The sequence below is a fragment of the Zonotrichia leucophrys genome, chromosome 2, assembly GCF_028769735.1.
Source record: "Zonotrichia leucophrys gambelii isolate GWCS_2022_RI chromosome 2, RI_Zleu_2.0, whole genome shotgun sequence".
NCBI classification, from domain to species: Eukaryota; Metazoa; Chordata; class Aves; order Passeriformes; family Passerellidae; genus Zonotrichia; species Zonotrichia leucophrys.
In genome coordinates, this window is record NC_088171.1 from 89,325,568 (window position 1) to 89,341,988 (window position 16,421).

The following is a 16,421-nucleotide window of genomic DNA, read 5'->3' on the forward strand; positions in this document are numbered from 1 at the left end:
CTCATCCCCGTCTCTTTAGTTTGGCTGAAAATAATTTGCTTTGTCTAAAGGGTTTCAGAGGCAAAGCTCGCCGGCCGCCCCGGCTGCATTAAAATTCCTGCCGGCCCAGCCTTTAGCTCAGATCGCGGCTCCCCTGAGACTCCACTTTCGCTATTACTGTCAAGTACCCTTGACTCTTTATTTTTGCCCTTTTATCTATTACAACTAATTCGAGTTCTTTTGCCCTTTTCAGTTTAAGACGTGGGCTTTCTGTAAAGCCTCCCCCTGCCACCGAGCTCTCCGGGTGCAGAGCCTTTAGAAATTGAGGGGTTTACTGTCAAAATGAAAATTTCACTTCAAATTATCTCGGCTGATGCACGTTTTCCAGGCCGGGGGCTCCTGTCTGAGCCTTTTGACAGCCAGATCAGCAGAGGGGTTCAGTGATCTCGATAATATCATCCAAGAGAGCGAAAGTCAATACAATGACAGGGAATATGACTGGATACAATCCAATTACGGCTGCTCGCAGAGAGGGGAAGGGCTTGATCTGATCTCCGCACCTGGATTCCTTTATTCAGTCCTTGCACTAACAGGTCTCGCTAGAAACTTCGCAGGCTGGAGTATGTTATATTTTGGCTGAGTGTTTTTTCGGTTGCGTTTATAGTTGTCTTTGTATATTTCCCCCTTTATCGTAATCTTATTTATTTGTTGTGAAGAGGGGCGGACCGACGGGGAGCCGATGGGGTGGGATGGGCGAGAATGCTGGGGGGGCAAGGAAAGTTCTTCTGCGTGTGCCAATGTCAGTTTGGTCCTTCGGGTGCTCTCGATTCATCGCCGCGCCGGGCGCCGAGGCTCAGGGGTTTTAGGCCGGCTCGGGTAAACCGGGATCTATTGTTGCCTCTCAGTTTCTTTTCCAGCAGTTCTCCCTGCCTCCCGGTCCGGGGATCAGTAAAGTTTGTTCCCATTCCAGGGAAGGAAAGGAAATCTTTTAAGCGCCTGTTATCTAAGCGGTAAATTGGCTGCGAGTGCTCCTGAATCGCACGTCGAGAGCGCTCTTCCTCCCTCTCTCTTTTTGTTGGCTGCACTCTATTTAATGTCAAAACGGTAAAGCATCTGTACTGAAGTGCTGAAATATTCATGGCGGATCAGCGATTCTCCGCACTGGCAGAGGAGCTGGAAAGCTAAAACGGTTCTTTAAAAGATCAAATTTTCCATGTGAATCAATTGCTCCGCGCACGGCGGAGGCGACGCCGCGGCAGAGCCCGGCCCTTGGGGGCCGACCCCCGCCCGCCCGCAGCTCGGGAAGGAGGGGAGGGGGAAGCGAGGGATGCTCCCGCCCCGCCCGGCCTCGGCGGGCAGCCGGACCCCCGCTGCCGGCCCGGGAGGCGGCCGGGGCCCGGCGCTGCCCCGCGGAGCGCAGCCCAGCATCCCTCCTGTGCGCAGCCCAGCATCCCCGGGCTCCGTCCTCAGTCCCGCGGCCGCGCTGTGCCGAGCCTCTCCTCCCCTCTCCCGGCAGCCTGTTGACAGTCCTTGGAATTACCGGGATCGGCTCCGAGGCGGAATTTGAGACATAGAAGTTGTTTGTTGCCCAATGTAAAACGCCACCACTTGTGTTACCTCTGAAACAGACAATTTATTGGAGTGAGCATACCCTTTAACATATTTTTTTTTTGTCAAGATTAATTTGTGCAGTAGGTGTAAACTTAGTAGAAGTGCTGTTTGTGAATTATATGCTAACAAGGAAATCAGGAGGAAAAACTCTCGAAAAGTCTTTACAACTAATGTCGGCATGCCTTAAATTAAATCTGAATTAAAATTTCCCGTTTGTAAACTTTCGGATGTAAACTTTTTAAGTAGGTCTACACTATAGTACGTGCTTTTTGGACATGGAATTAAATAACTTTCACGACATTGATCCCTTAAAGTCGCAGCCAGGAGAAAATGTTCAGAACAGCAATGAGCAAAGTCTTTCCGTTGAACTGAGCAAACTGAACTTTAAATCCTCGTTTATGTTGTTTGTGTTAAAAAAAAAAGGAAGAAAAAGTTTTTATATTTAAATTTAAACTCTTGCAAGTCTCTTTTCAGTGTAGCTGACTCTTCAAGCGTTAGAAAGTCCTTTGCCCCTCGGCGGGCCTGTTAGGAACAAAACATTTTGCTTCCTGATTTGGGAAACGCCAGAAACTCTTTGTTTGAGTCATGGTGGGCCAGGTTTGAGAGCTGCCCCTTGAGCACATTGGCGCCGTTCCCCACCGCGCGTCCCAAGGCGCCCGTTTCCAGAATGGCTCCTTTGGTGGTAGCCCAGGAAACTGTTGTGTTGCTCAGGGCTTGGTTTAAAGTACTGTGCCTGAACAGGGGGTCGTGAAACACCCCGTCCACCCAGTTCCTGAGGTTGGTGACCGGCGAATCCTGGTGCCTGTCCATGACGCTGACCGGGGCGGGAGCGGCTGCGGCGGCCGAGCCCCCGGGCCGTTTCAGCATGCAGGAGGGGTACTCGGCCTGGTTGAGGGAGGTGGCGGTGTGCGCCAGGGACCAAATCCTGGGCTTCGCCTCCAGCAGCTGCTGCCCCTGCTGGAAGCACATCTTGGACTCGCAGCCGCGCTGCCGGGCGCCCAGCGGGTCGGGGCCGCACTCCTCCGCCGCCGTCTTCAGGCAGCTCCGCGCCCGCTCTGCCGCCGCCTCCTCCTCCTCCTCCTCCTCCGCGGCGGCGGCGGGCGGCGGCATCTTGGCGGGGAGCTCGGCCGGCCGCGGCGGGAGGCTGCCGCCCGGGAGCGGGAGCGGATGCGGGTGCGGGAAGGGCCGCCGCAGCTCGCACTCCGAGCTCTCCGACTCGGCGGCGTCCAAGTCCTCCAGGTCGCTGAGCTCCAGCTCCTTCTCCTCCTTGCCCGTGGGTTCTGCGGGGCGGGGGCGGGGGAAGGGACAGCAAAAAGAAGACACACGGTCACTGTCGGCGCCGCACTGCCCCGCGGCCGCCCCCACCAGCGAGGCCCGCGGCCGCCCCCACCAGCGAGGCCCGCCCCGGGGGCGAGCTGCCGGCCGAGCCCCCGCGGCCGCACCGCTAAGTGCCTGGTTTTAGCAGGGTACCCTCGGCTTTCCCGCTCTTCATCGCCTCTTCCTGCGAACCCTCCTCCTCCTCCTCCTCCTCTTCCTCGTAGGGCCGCTTCTCGTCAGAGCACTTGTTCCGCGGCGGCCAGGTCATCTTGTTCTCCTTCTTGAGCCGCCGGCGGGCGTTGGCGAACCAGGTGGAGACCTGGGTGAGGGTCATCTTGGTGATGATGGCCAGCATGATCTTCTCGCCCTTGGTGGGGTAGGGGTTCTTGCGGTGCTCCTGCAGCCAGGCCTTCAGCGTGCTGGTCGTCTCTCGGGTGGCGTTTTTCCTCCGCGTCCCGCCGTCCATCGTCCCGTACCTGCGGGCACAGGAGAGCCCCCGGGATGTGACAGGTCGTTGTCGCCCCCCGCGCACCTGCCCAGAGCCCCGGCCCCGCCGCTTGCCTGCGGCACCCCCAGGAGGGCAGCTGGACCGGACAGGGGGGAGATGGATGAGGACAGCTCGGTTTTAAGAGGGATGAGGACAGCTCAGCTTTATGTGGGAGACCAGCCTAGAAAATTCAGCAAGAAGGAAGGGTTCAGCCAGCAGCAGCCACGGGCAGTGCAAATTTCCACTCTGCCTTGGTGCTGGTGGCGGAAAGAGGGAAGGAATGGTCTGCTTTTATTTGCTGTAAAGTCAATGTCAACATTTCGGGCAGCAGAAAAATCCTAGCAGCTTGCGAACTCACAGAAATACCACTTTCCTCTCGTTTTATTAGTCTTCCCCAAACAAAATTCATCGGGGTGACCCCGGGGTGTAAGTGTTAATAGAAATATATTTCCTCTTACTCCTTTTATTAGTAATCTCCTCTACCCTTTTGTTCCTGAAATTGTAGGAACCTAACGCAGATGACACTGGGCTGCGACTGAATATTTAATGCACATCCTCCAGGAAAGGTCACGGGCGCCCAATGGGCCTCTGAGCTGGGAGCGGTGTGTAAGGGGGTTTGCGCTGCTTTAAAACTAATAAATATACACGGGATGCCCAAGCCTGACTCCGCGCACGGAAAGATAATTACCGCCCCGGTTAAGAGGGATTGCCTCCCGCGCTACCGCCCGCCCGGGGGGCGGAGGACCCCGCGTGGGTGCGGGAAAGGGGAGGCGACACGGCTGGGGCCGGGAGATGCTGGGAGGCGAGCGGGCAGGCTGGCGGGGCGGGGCGGGGATGGCGGGAGGGGGTGGAGGGGCCGGGGGGCAGCGAGCGGGGCCGGGCCGGGCTGGGCACGGCGCTTACCTGTCGTACTGGTACTGGCTGAGGGTGTGATCGTAGGGGTAGTAGGCAGCCGCGGGGGCGATACCCGCATGCGCAGAGCCGCTCCCGTCCTTCGCCTCCAAACTGTTCTGCAAGAGACGCCGCCCGCCGCCCTCAGGCCCCGCCGCCCTCAGGCCCCGGCACCGGCACAGCCCGGACCGCGCCCGGCACCGCCACCTGGCACCGCCGCCCTCAGCCCCGGCATCCCTGCCCGGCTCCCCCGGCACCCCTGCCCGGCTCCCCCGCCCCGCCGGCCCGACCGGACCTTCACGGGGGCCCCTCGGCCGCGGCGCCCAGCGACATCAATAGGGACATTAACTCGCGCTGTTACGGTGCAGGGGGGGAAAAAAGAGGGAAAGAAAAAAAAAGGAAAAGAAAAAAAAGGCTGTGTGGGAAGATCGCATCTTTTTTTTTTTTTTTTTTTTTTTTTTTGCAAGCCTGGGTATGGGTCGCCCTGAACTGTCCGCCCGGACGGGCCCTCGGCAGCTCGTCAGGCGCGACTTTTAATTGCGTTACCGTGAGGGGCGAGCGCCGGGCAGGAGCAGCTGCTGACGGCGGGGCTGGGCCCGCGGAGCGGCGGGGCGCAGGAGAAGCGCCCGGGGCTGCCCCCGCCCGGGGAGGGGGTCCCGCCGAGCCGCCCCCGGGGCACGGCAGGAAGGGGGGGAGCGAACATCCCCCGGGCGGCTTACCAGGGAGTAGAAGGCGGGAGCCTCGGTCCCGTAGGTCACGTAGTTTCCATAGCCCTGGGGCCCGGCGTAGGGCCCGCCGTAGACGCCCAGGGCGGCGGCGGAGTTGAGCTCGTGGCGGGCGGTGGCGAGCAGGCGGCTCTCGTACACCGGGCAGTACACGGGCGTCTGCGCCGAGGCGGCCGCCCCCGTCTCCGCCAGCGTGCGGCTGCTGGACTCGCAGCAGGTCGTCAGGGAGTTGGTGCTCATCAGGAACTGCAGGGAAAGAGAGCGGCGCTGAGGGCGGCGTGGGGGGAACTTCCCAAAGTGCAACCAAGTTTGGGGTCGGTTGCTTTCAGATTGTGTGGGTTTGGTGGGGTTTTGTTTGGGTTCGGTTTGGTTTTGGGTTATTTTTTCCCCAAATCAGGTCGTAGCTTTGGGGTGTCGCCCGCCCTCCTGCCTCCTCTGGAGTATTTTACTTCAATCGTGATAGCAACGCTCTGCAGAAGCGCAGAGGTGCAAGTATTTTATCAGTTTTTTAGAACGACTCCACAACAACAACAACAACAACCAAACGCCCCGTGACTGTGGATGTTTAATCCTCTATAATACATTCCTCAGGCCCTCTGCATTTAAAAGCTAACTTTTCCTGGGGTGTTTTCACAAGACTGGGGTTTACACCGTTTTCTCCTCTTGCAGCACAATGATCCCCATCTGCGTTTTTAAACCCTTTTTTTCGAAGTCATTCATGCATATTTATTTTGACTGCAGATTTGTAGCAGCCACGCACGCATCTGTTATTAACCTGCTGGTTTAGAATATCCCATTCTTTTTCTACGGGCCGGACCTCAGTACATCCATGTTTAATTGATAAACTGTGAATTAATTCGTGAAAGAAAAAAAAAACAAACGGGGGGGGGCGAGGTGCGGGTGGGGGTTGGGGATCTCTAGCTCCCCTTCTCACCTCTCTCATCTCTGTAATCATCTCCCACGCGTCTTTATCACCCCCAAACACCCTGAATCCCGCGTGTTTCATCCCATTTTAAAACTGGTGCCCGACACAGAACTTGGGCGCCTTGTAAAGCTGCGGAGCAGCATCTGCTTTGCCGCTACCGCAGGCGGAGAGGATCCCTGCCGCCCTCATCCCGGACGGAAGGCATCGATAAGGACTGAAATTCAATCAATTAACGTTGGTAGGCAAAAAGTCTTACCTGGGGTGCAGAGGAGTAAGGGTAGCCAAACTGAGGATAGGACATGGTACAGAGGCTCCCAGTTATCTAGAAACAAGGCGAGGCGTCTGATCTGCACGCTACTGCAGCCTGGCTCTGCTCTGTTGTACCAATTGATTGGTAACCACAGGTCCCTAGATGCTTATAGGACGAAGCAGAAAACCACATTTAATTTATTTACATGAAAACTTAAACTTTTTTTTTTCTTTTTAAATATGTACGGCGATTTTAGCACCTTCCCCGCTACAGCTACGACACAGAAATAATTGTTACATGTAGGCTCCAAGGCTGGCAGACGTGACGGCAAAAACAAATACTTTGCACCCACGGAAAAATACAAGGTGGGAAGAAGAAAAGTGATACAAATGCATCAGCTCACAAGCACGTTGTTTTAAAAGAGCCGAGTCTCTGACGTCACGCAAAACCTACTCAAATTAACCTGCCTGTAAGTTTAACACTAATTTTCGGGAATCTTTCCCCTGGCATGGAAAACAGACTCTCCAGCATCGCCTTCAGCCTGCCTAACAGCGGAGAAAAGTTTGGGAAGCTCTTCGGCAGCGGCAACGCCTGCTTGCAACACATATATTTCTGCGGGCAAGGGAAGGAAATGGATGTTTTTAATCTGAAGGATCAATGTTGTATCAGCTATTTTCCCCACCCTCCTTAGTCTCTGAAAGGCTAGTAAGCACTTTTAATTAGAAATTAATTAATGAGCAGCTGCTTCTTCCCACCCCACAGTAATAATTAGTCTCAATTACAAACAAGACATATGAAGGGACACACGACTGAGTCTTCATTTAAGATTTAATCAACAGTTAAAATTAGCGCTAACGCTGACAATAAAGCACATGATAAGCAAGCCTCCTTTTCTTTTCGGCTTTTATTCCAGGCATGTGATTACAGGTAGAAAACCCTACAAGAGTCTTCGGGGGAATGATGGAAAAGATGTGACTTTTCACGTTTAAAAGACTTTGATCCCATCTCTAACTTCCAACACGCCTTCCTTCCCACCCATCCCACGGGTGCCATCAGCCTCCCTACCCTGTGGGGGTCTAGGACCCCCCTACACGAGCAGGCAGCGATCTCCCCCTGCCGCAGGCTCGGAGGGAGCGGGCCAGGGGCGAAGGTGCTGGCAGCCCCAGCGCCTCTCCCCGACGGCCGGTGCCACCGAGGCAGGGCGAGCAGGCAGCCCCCGGCTGGACGGAGGAGGCGGAGGAGGCAGCTCCGAGGCTGAAGCTGCGCTGCTGGTGCAGCCGAACGCTGCTCCATGGTGTGCAGACTTGCTCAGAGAGATTCCTGGGTTCAGACATGTGAATAGCCCCAGGGTCACACTCTAATTAATGATGATATTCTCTTCTTCTCCCCAGCTGGAAGACTGCCTCCCAGAAACGAATCTGCCCACACTGACAGCTCGATTGAGGGTGATTGATGACTATCTGGAGACCACAGTACACATAATATAATATCTGCTGCGTAATTGCTTTAATTTACAGATGAAAATACTAGTCCTCAGATCGAGTTAGACTACAACGAGAGGCGTTTTATGGCGCTTTAGAGTGTTTGCAAATAAAAGATATCAGATACAGTACATGCAAATTATCCTGACAGCTCAGTATCTGTAGCCGGGAGAAACGTATAAAGAAAGGGAATCAAATGACATAAATAATCGGTTTGGAATTCTGTATTGATTTTTGGATGGGAAGAAAGAGCTTTTTCTTTCCTCACCTGAAATGCGAATTCCTTTTTATTTCTGAGAATATTAATAACTTTGCCATTGGGTTTCTTTTATAGAAGAGCTTCTCTATCCTTCCTCCTGCACTATATCCCGGTGCTGCCAAGGTATAATCATACTTTTTAGCCACTCTTTACCAGCAGCTTCCTTCTGGTGCGGAGTGCTGATGGACCATTGCATTGTTTGGGAAGAAAAGACACCCAGTGTTTACACAATGGTCTGCACGCAGCGTTCCGTGCTGCTCCCTCTGCCTCCTGTGCCCATTGCGCTGGGGGATGTTTGTTTAAGCTCCGGAATAAAACTCACCGGTGCTAGGGAAGAAAATAGTTGCACTTATCTCAAGAGCGGCTCGGTGTAAAGCACTATAATTAGCTGGGAGATCTGGAGAACTGCCTGAAGAAGTCCTCCCAGTTTTCCAGGCTACAGTTTGGGAAATGTCCTGGAGTTGTGGTTTTTTTGGTGTTTTTGGTTTTTATTTTTTTTTTCCACTGCAGATGTCAACTCCGCAGTGGCCCACAGTGCACTACAGGTTTTGATATTTAGATGAGTCTATTAAACTTTAAAATACAAGGAGAAATTCAATATTTATAGTCCTTGTCTATTTATATATCACAGTTGTCTTTCACTGCGCCATGTAAATACTCTGGTGCCCATTTTTGCGCTGAACTTTCCTGTATTAATCATGATAATTATTTGTCATTTTTCTTTGCAGCCTGCCTGCTCTATTACTTTACCCCCGGTCAGCTTTGTGTCAGTTCCAATCTGTATTCCCTAGAAAGCAGTCATTAAAAAACCCCCACCAAAACAAACAAACAAAAAGAAAAAGCGACAAAAAAACTTAATAACCTTAAATGCTGAAAGCTGACATAACATCCTCCCCCACTGCTGATGTCTTGTTTCACTTACAGTCTACAAATAATGGCCCTTTGTTGATAAGAAACTCTACACAATTATATTTCATCTTGAATTTTTGGTGCCAGAGCACAAACATGCATTAAGCCCCACAATGATTTAAAATAACCTTTGTGGTTCTTGCACATAAACAAGGTAACACTGTTCAAATCCAAGCAAAGACGCTTAATGCTGTGGGCTATATCCTTAAGCATTTGGAAAATGCAAGTCTTTGCTGTGCAATAAAAATTGATCCTCGTCAAAGCCCCTTTCCTGTACAATGCAGTTAACAGCTTTTGAGAAAGAAACACACAGAGCTTTCTCCAAAGTTTGAGCAAGGAAACCCATCACGATCAATAGGAAACGCTGGAGAGTTCCCCTCTGGTCAGAACCAGCCTGCACACTCAGGCAAGCAGGTATTTCCCATCCAAAGCCCATCCAGGTCTCTCTCCCAGGGTTATGAGCTTTTCCTCTGAGTACCTGGAGCCAATGCTCATACAAGTTTTATTGTAAAAACATGGAATGAGAATGAAAGAGTGTGATGCTGGAACAGGCCACAGCAGGTAAAACAGAACCTCTTCAGGACTCAGGCTTTGATGGACGTCTTCAGGGACATGATCTAGAGGCAGTTAATGCAGCTACACTTACTATCTACATTTTCATCGCCTTCTCTTTTGGAGGGGTTATTGCCACTCCTGGAAATATTTCAGCAACGGAATTTGCTTATGGGCTAAACAGACTTCAGCGAGCTCTTCCAGTCAAGTTTGCTTTGTTTTCATGCTACAGACTTAAAGCAACATTGACACCACCTGATAAATGCTGTGAAGATCTACGTGTTGCCCATTTGGATTCTAACGAAGAACCGTGGGCAGCCTACAATATTTTAAAGTGGGTTAGCTCCCCTAAACTTGCTATTGGCAGTAACTATGATTGTTTTTTTTCCCTGAGCCAATTTGAGGTGTTATTGCACCTCCTGCACTCTGAATCGAGGAGGCAATGCTTCTGACTTGCACAAACCCATGCCATGGCTTGGGATTGGCAGAGCCATGATGACCAACAGAACAGTTGCATAAGAAGGCACTGCTAATTAATTTACTCAGTTTACAACTACATGTAAAATCAGTTTGTTCAAAGCTATCCATTTGAATGCTTTCATTTTGTAAGTCTTCAATCCTCTTGGCAAGCAATCTAGATTAAAGCAGAAAGGCCTCACATGCTCATTCTGTTCTTTGTATTTATTAACTTTTCACACTTAAGAGCTAGAGCCCCCATTCTCATTCTCTCTCTCTCTACAAGCGCACACACACACACGTGCACACACACACACACACAAAACTTTTCAGCAAGAGAAGTAAATGCTGCGACCTGGGCAGCTGCTCTATGGCTGTAGATGGACCCTACAACATGCTCACATTTACCTGCTCAGTGCACAGCATTGCAACTACACCTTCACTAGCAAAGCAAGATTGTATAAGACTTCCTTTCCCAGCTCCTGTACCCCCAGTGCTGCAGATCCGCAGGCATTTAGACACCACCACCTTCGAGCTCTCTGGCAGCCAACAGCTTCAACTTACTTCCCTGCAAAGGTAAAACTTTCCTGCTTGCAAGGTCAAATTCTGTTTTTTAAAGTTCGCCTTAAAATCCAGAAAGTTTGTCTCAGTACCTTACCTTAGTGCTCGCTGAATATCATATCCATACCCCCTTCCCAAGAAATAACACACGCATGTTAAAATACATTTACCCTCTGTCCTAGGTAAAGATTGCACAAAGCCAAATGATTCATCACGGATAGTTTCTCTTCCCTCCAGCAGTTCGGTTTCAGCTGCCTTGCTGCTAAAGCAGGCTCCGAAGGAGAAGGGGGGCGAGGGAGGGGGGGTGAGCCCCACCGCTCCCCTCCACCCCCCGCTCCCATAGAGACACAAACACACACACACTCACAGGCATCACCACCAAAGGAAGAAATTTTTTACCTGCGATCACGCCAGGCTTCGGCTAAAACCTGGTAGCGATGGCTGTGCCATGGCAGGGCTTGTCTCCTCTGGTGAGCGCTGGCTGGCGCGGCGGGGAGCTGCGGGGAGCTAACGCAGACATGTCTCAGTGCGCGGTACCTGCGCGGCGCGGCGCGGCACGGAGCCTTCGGTCCCCAGGCGCCGCCGCCACTTCACTAACCCCCCGCACCAGAGTGACGCTCAAGTGAATAGTTCCACTGATCACACTCTTTCCTACTGATTAACACTTTCCAACGCGACCAGGCATTCCACTTCCAACTTTTCCCGTTTTAAAACAGAAGCAGCCAGCGCCGCTTGCTTCCGGGGGTTATAAACGCCGTCTGGGGCGTGGGGGACACCATAATTAATAGCAGGTTAGTAAAATTAGTGCTGCCACTCCAATTGTTGTCCTTGTTGCCAACAATAATTGCATTGATTCTGGAAGGACACGAATGTCCTCCATTTAACCTAATGATCTGCGGGTTGCACACGCTGTACGGCAGCCGTGGCGGTGATTAACTGCGCGCACCTCCAAACTATCATTTATCTCCGCGAGTCACGACTGAAAGGCGCTAAACTTACAGGCAACTCTCCCTGCCTCTCTCGCCGTCTTTGTTTCCCTCCCGCTGGAGGAGGCGGGCTGGGACGTCGGCGTAGCCCTGCGCACAGGAGACGGGCACCTGTACCTGTCCCCGCGGCCGCCTCGGCTTTATTCATAGCCCGGGGGCAGCGCGGCGGAGCCGGGCAACGCGGAGCTGCCGGGGACTGCCTGGCCCAGCCGCGGGGAGGGGGCAGGGGGGCGGCGCGGCACCGGGGACCCGCTCCCTGCAGCGCCCCCGAGGCGGGCTGCGCCGCCCTGCCCGCCCTGCCAGCCCCGCAGAGGCTGCCCGGGCACCAGGGGCTCCCTCCGGGCTGAGCTGGGGGCGGCCGAGCGGGGAGCGGGGACAGGGGCCAGCGGCAGCCGAAAGCAGGTCGGGGCAGGAGCGCTTGTTCCCGCTTGTCCTCTCCGTCCTGCTGAGCCCGTCCCTGCGTCCGGCCGTCCGTCCCGCCCGGCCTCAGCCCGGGGCTGCCGCTCTCTCCCGAGGAGAAGTTACACGGGCCCGAGGCTGGGCGAACGGGCAGCGAGCTCCCAGTCCGAAACGCCTTTGCCGGCGCGCAGCCTCCCGCCACCCTCTGTCAGTGCCGGGCTCCGGTGTCCGGGACCGCGGGATCCCCCCGGGAGCACGTGCATGACAAGTTCCACCGCACGCCCCGTACTTTCTTTTCTTAATTGTTTGTTCAGCAGGAAAAGGGACAAATCGGGATTGACAGAAGGGGGAGGAGGGATCAATATCATTCCTGTTTAAAGGCGTGAGCCTGGGTAGACGTCTCAATAAGACAGAGGAGGAGAAAAAGAGAGTATTATATCCTACCTAATTAAGCGAAGACAAAGAGGTGTGGGGAGAAAGGTTCAGCAGAGGTGGGGTGGCAATAGGAATTTTTAATCCGGTGTCTTCCCACAGTAACCACCAAGGCTGAACAGTAACGTTAATAGGGAACATCTGTACATCGACAGATTTATTCTTGCCAGGGCTCTTTCACGCCTGTGTCATTTGCATGGCCCCGTGCTCGTAATGTTCGACACACGCTGCACCTTGTAGTGCAGTGACAAGGTAAATCTGATGAATGCTGAAACCGGGAAATCCTCTTCTCTTTCCCCTTCCTCCCTCCTCGGACTGCCCTTGCAGCTTTAAATGTGGGGAAACCACACGGAGAAAGAAAAGGTGAGCCTTCTCCCCATCTGCGCTTGTAAACAGAAAGCCAATCATGCCACGAGCCTTTGCATTTTAAAGCGAAGTAACAAACCCACAGCGACGTGGATGCCCCGGTTGCCTGCCCGGGGCTGCCTACCCTCCGGCGGGAGGAGGGCTCTGCCATGCCCCCGGGAGCGCAGGAGCCCTGTGCGCCGTCCCTGTCCCGGCCCTGCTGCTCTGGACTTTCCCTCCCGTGCCCCGGGGGCCTGACCCTCTGTGCTACCCCCGGGCTGCCTCTTAGCCCGGCCGGCCTCCCCGGGGCAGCCCCGCCGCCCCCGGACCCCATCCGGCCGAGCCCGTGCTCTGCAGGCGGGGTGGCACCATCCGCCGCCTGGAGGTGACAGCCGCCCTTCCGCCCTAGGGTGCTTTGAGAGGACCGGGATCTCTCCGTTTTCCTCCAAACCTTTCCCCGTCCCAGCGCCGGGTGCTCGGACAGAGGCCGCCCTCGCTTTTCCCGAGTTACAGCGAGGGAACTCCGGCGGTGAGGTGTTGGGGGGTTGCTGGATTCGGCTGTCTCCCTGCCCTGAAATATGATGTTCAAGGGCAGGAGGCACCGTTCATCTTTTATATTAACAGCTACAACCAGTAACAGTACATTAATATGAGTCTTTTGTAATATAACAACCTCAGGTCCACGAGATCAACATTTTTAATTATTCCAGTGATGCTTAAAGGAAGTGAGCAGACTCGAGTCTGTCTTTTCCAATTTGCTCACGTCGACCTGCACATCTTGGAAATTGCCATCCATTGCCGCTCTGACCTAGGTAGCAGAAAGCTCGGTGGTTTTCTGTCAGAAGCTGGTCTAGCCAGGCAGGAGGGCAGCCAGGCTAAGTGGAGCTGGAATCCCAGCAGACATGCAGGCAGGTCAACCATAGTGACATGATGGACACTGAGGGAGCACTGGCCACTGATAAATCTGGGAAGATGCTTGCAACAAGAGCAAAAGCTTTTGGGCAGCATTTCCAAAAACCATGGGCCAGAATGCAAGGCCAGAGGTGCATTTGTAGATCTTGCTTTATGCCATTCATAATGTTTTTAGGTTGTCTTTCTCCTTTATTATTTTTGTTTAAATGACAAATAATGCTAAGGTTTCAACCATTTTTAATGTTTCAACTATTAAAAGGTGCTCTTTTAACTGTGGAAGTGCTGTTGGTCCTGTCTATCCTGGCATTCTTTGGCATTCTTTTCCGTTTCTGTAGCTAGAGCAATGCCCTCTCTGCTGCGAAAAGGCCATTATTAAATAATACCAAGTGGTCATAACCCTTAATTTTCCATGTCATTAGACAAACATTGGTGATAGCACCACATATTTCCATTCAGAAAGGGAATATAATTTAATTTTCAGTTTCAATTCATATGGCACTATGGCTGTATTTTGAAGACCTACTTTCTGAGATACCAGATGGGAGAAAACAGCAGCTTGATCTCTTACTTTTTTGGCTTTTATTTTCCTGTAGAGGTTACTAAATCACACCTAGTCAAGGAATAATATACTAATGCATGTATCATAACTCATGTTCACTATGAAGGTCCTAGAAATACATTAGCTTAATCATGAAACCTCTGAGATAATTTACTTAACTGGAATAATTTCACAGGAAAGCCAATATAATTCAGAATATAGTAAATATACGGATAGAAATCAGATTTCCACTCAAACTATTTTTATCCTCATCTGGTTATATGGTGCCAAGTTATGTGGTAGCCTCAGAGCAGCAAGGTTTGTCTTAATTTGCAGGGATCCATACAGGTACATTTCTTTTCCTTTTCTCACATTAAATTCATTATGTGATGTTCAAAAGACTGATGCACACTAGAAAACCTTTAGGCATTTCTGTGTAACGGGGATGGTTTATTAAAAGGATAGGTTATTACTTTGAACAATGACTTCAGTGCGTATGTTAGAATGTGAAATGTTTATCTGGTACTGGCCTGTATTGGCCAGAATCTGTGCAACTAGACTTTTATTCACAAATGCATGCCTAAGCTAATAAACCACATTTATTTTCAGATCCTGTGTGGCCATCTGAGGGTCTTTTGGACTCCACAAAGATGTAGGTTTGCGATTATGTTTTAAGGAATTTTGTAAGCAAATATTACTGTAATTCCATTTGTGAGCCCATGATTTTGAAAATATATTTATTTTGTGTTAGAGAAAAAATTGATGCGCTCAGAGAAATAGCTGAGGATGTTTTAGTGGGCTCAGTATTTGGATGGGTGGAGAGGATTATTTTTTAGTAGGAAAAGAGCATAATTTCATAAACTTAGAAGCAGAACCAAGCCTCTTGGAAGATGCTGAAAAGGCAGAAGACACCAAGTGAGTCAGTGGCACCAAGTTCTCCTTCCTGCACGGAGTCTTTGCTGCAGACTTTGGCCAGTTGAGCCGTGCTGCTGAGGTGGGGCTCCAGGGAAGGAACATGTCAATAAGCTCCTTCCTCCGTGTTTCACAAGCAGAGAGATGTGGGCCAGGGGTGTAACCCCACGGATCTTCCTGTGAGTGAGGAGTTCTGCAAAACTGGAGGTACAAAACTGCTCGTGAGCCGCCACTTCTTGCACAAAAGGGATCACAGAACAGAGCTGTGAGTGCCTCAGAAAACAAAGATGCAATTAAGGCAGCATTTGTAGTTTTTAGTTAGGGTTATCTTTCAATGCAGGATGAACCATCATTTTTTTCCCTGCTAATTATTTTCATTAGCTGTTTTAACTCTTCGTGAGAGTTCTTAATAATGGCTTCAGAGCAGAATGTGTAAAACTGAAAATTATTTATGGCAATGATTAGAACTACAGAATACTAATATGGGTAGTCAGGAATAATTCACCATAGCAGGAAAAGCACTATTTAATTGTTTAATATAGAAGTTTAATTGTGCTTGCATACAATTATCATGTAAATATCACTGTGATCACTTTAAGAGGTTATTTCTAAGTGTGCCAAAATTCTGAAGCAATCTGAAAAGAATTAATTTTTTTCTTACCTCCCTTCACAAGTCTCTCAAGTGTACTATATGTTTTAACTTAAACCAAAATATAGCCAAAGGCAGACAGGAGTTCCAACAGTGACCAGTGTAATACTCACTGCTTTTAATTACTGTAACAATAAATCACACAGGAATGTCCTCCAGGTACTAAATGATTTTCTAAAAACATTTGAGAATATTTTTGAAATTCAATTAATTGAAGGCACCAGATAAAAGGTACACATTCTTAATGGCTATAAAATAACCCTAAGGGATGTAACTGAGCTCCAAGCTTAACTTCAAAGTGTGACAGAAATACTTACTGTATTACTTTAAAAGTATTCAGATCAATGAATCAGTTAAAATTACTTATACATTTACCAACCTTTTCATTTTCTTTCTGAATATGATAGAAAGAATTGCTCTCATTTCCCAGGACACAAAAAGCAGTTGAGACCTGTAAAAGAAATTGTAATTAAAGCCAGCCTTCAGTCAAAATTGGTATTATGAATTTTTGGTTGACACAAGATAAAGGGGCCAGCGAAACATAAAAGTGGCTTGATAAAGCATACATTTAGACATTTTATACAGAAAATTAACTGGTTTGTGGAGATATTTCAGGGTCTAGGATTAAATCTGTCCTTGTTAGGCCAGTAAGCAGTTTTCTATTGAATTCAATAGCAGCAGTGACACCCTGCAATCTGTATTGTGCACAGCTGTGTGCATCTAACTGTCTCTCTGATTATGGGCCAAATCTGTTATTTTTTTTCCCTTTTTGTTCCTGCTCCTAGGATTAATCACAGTACCCTGAACACCCACATGGCTTTGCAAGGTGCTGAAGATCTCAAGCG

The 16,421-nt window shown here is 50.7% G+C and overlaps 1 protein-coding gene across 3 annotated transcripts; it reads right to left on the reverse strand.

Annotated features, from left to right (window-relative positions):
• Window positions 1-1,536: 1,536 nt before the first annotated feature.
• IRX4 (iroquois homeobox 4) lies at window positions 1,537-10,829 on the reverse strand. 3 transcript variants are annotated; one of them, XM_064703455.1, is made up of 6 exons: window positions 10,803-10,829; window positions 6,192-6,350; window positions 5,005-5,256; window positions 4,298-4,404; window positions 3,061-3,383; window positions 1,537-2,870 (listed from the first exon to the last, which is right to left on the reverse strand). In XM_064703455.1, the coding sequence occupies exons 2-6, from the start codon at window positions 6,234-6,236 to the stop codon at window positions 2,116-2,118; spliced, it is 1,482 nt and encodes a 493-aa protein (XP_064559525.1). In that variant the 5' UTR covers window positions 6,237-6,350; window positions 10,803-10,829; the 3' UTR covers window positions 1,537-2,115. The 3 variants fall into 3 exon arrangements, with proteins under 3 accessions (XP_064559525.1, XP_064559524.1, XP_064559523.1); XM_064703454.1 differs by lacking the exon at window positions 10,803-10,829 and adding an exon at window positions 6,483-6,555; XM_064703453.1 differs by lacking the exon at window positions 10,803-10,829 and adding an exon at window positions 6,445-6,537.
• Between the last annotated feature and the right edge of the window lie 5,592 nt (window positions 10,830-16,421).

Bases quoted from the DNA above. Each gene is read 5' to 3' on its own strand.
- IRX4 (XM_064703455.1), bottom strand. From the start codon at position 6,236: ATGTCCTATCCTCAGTTTGGCTACCCTTACTCCTCTGCACCCCAG. The intron at 5,257-6,191 runs GTAAGACTTTTT...CTTTCCCTGCAG, and splicing joins CTTACTCCTCTGCACCCCAG to TTCCTGATGAGCACCAACTC. The intron at 4,405-5,004 runs GTAAGCCGCCCG...CGTCTCTTGCAG, and splicing joins CTCCCGCCTTCTACTCCCTG to AACAGTTTGGAGGCGAAGGA.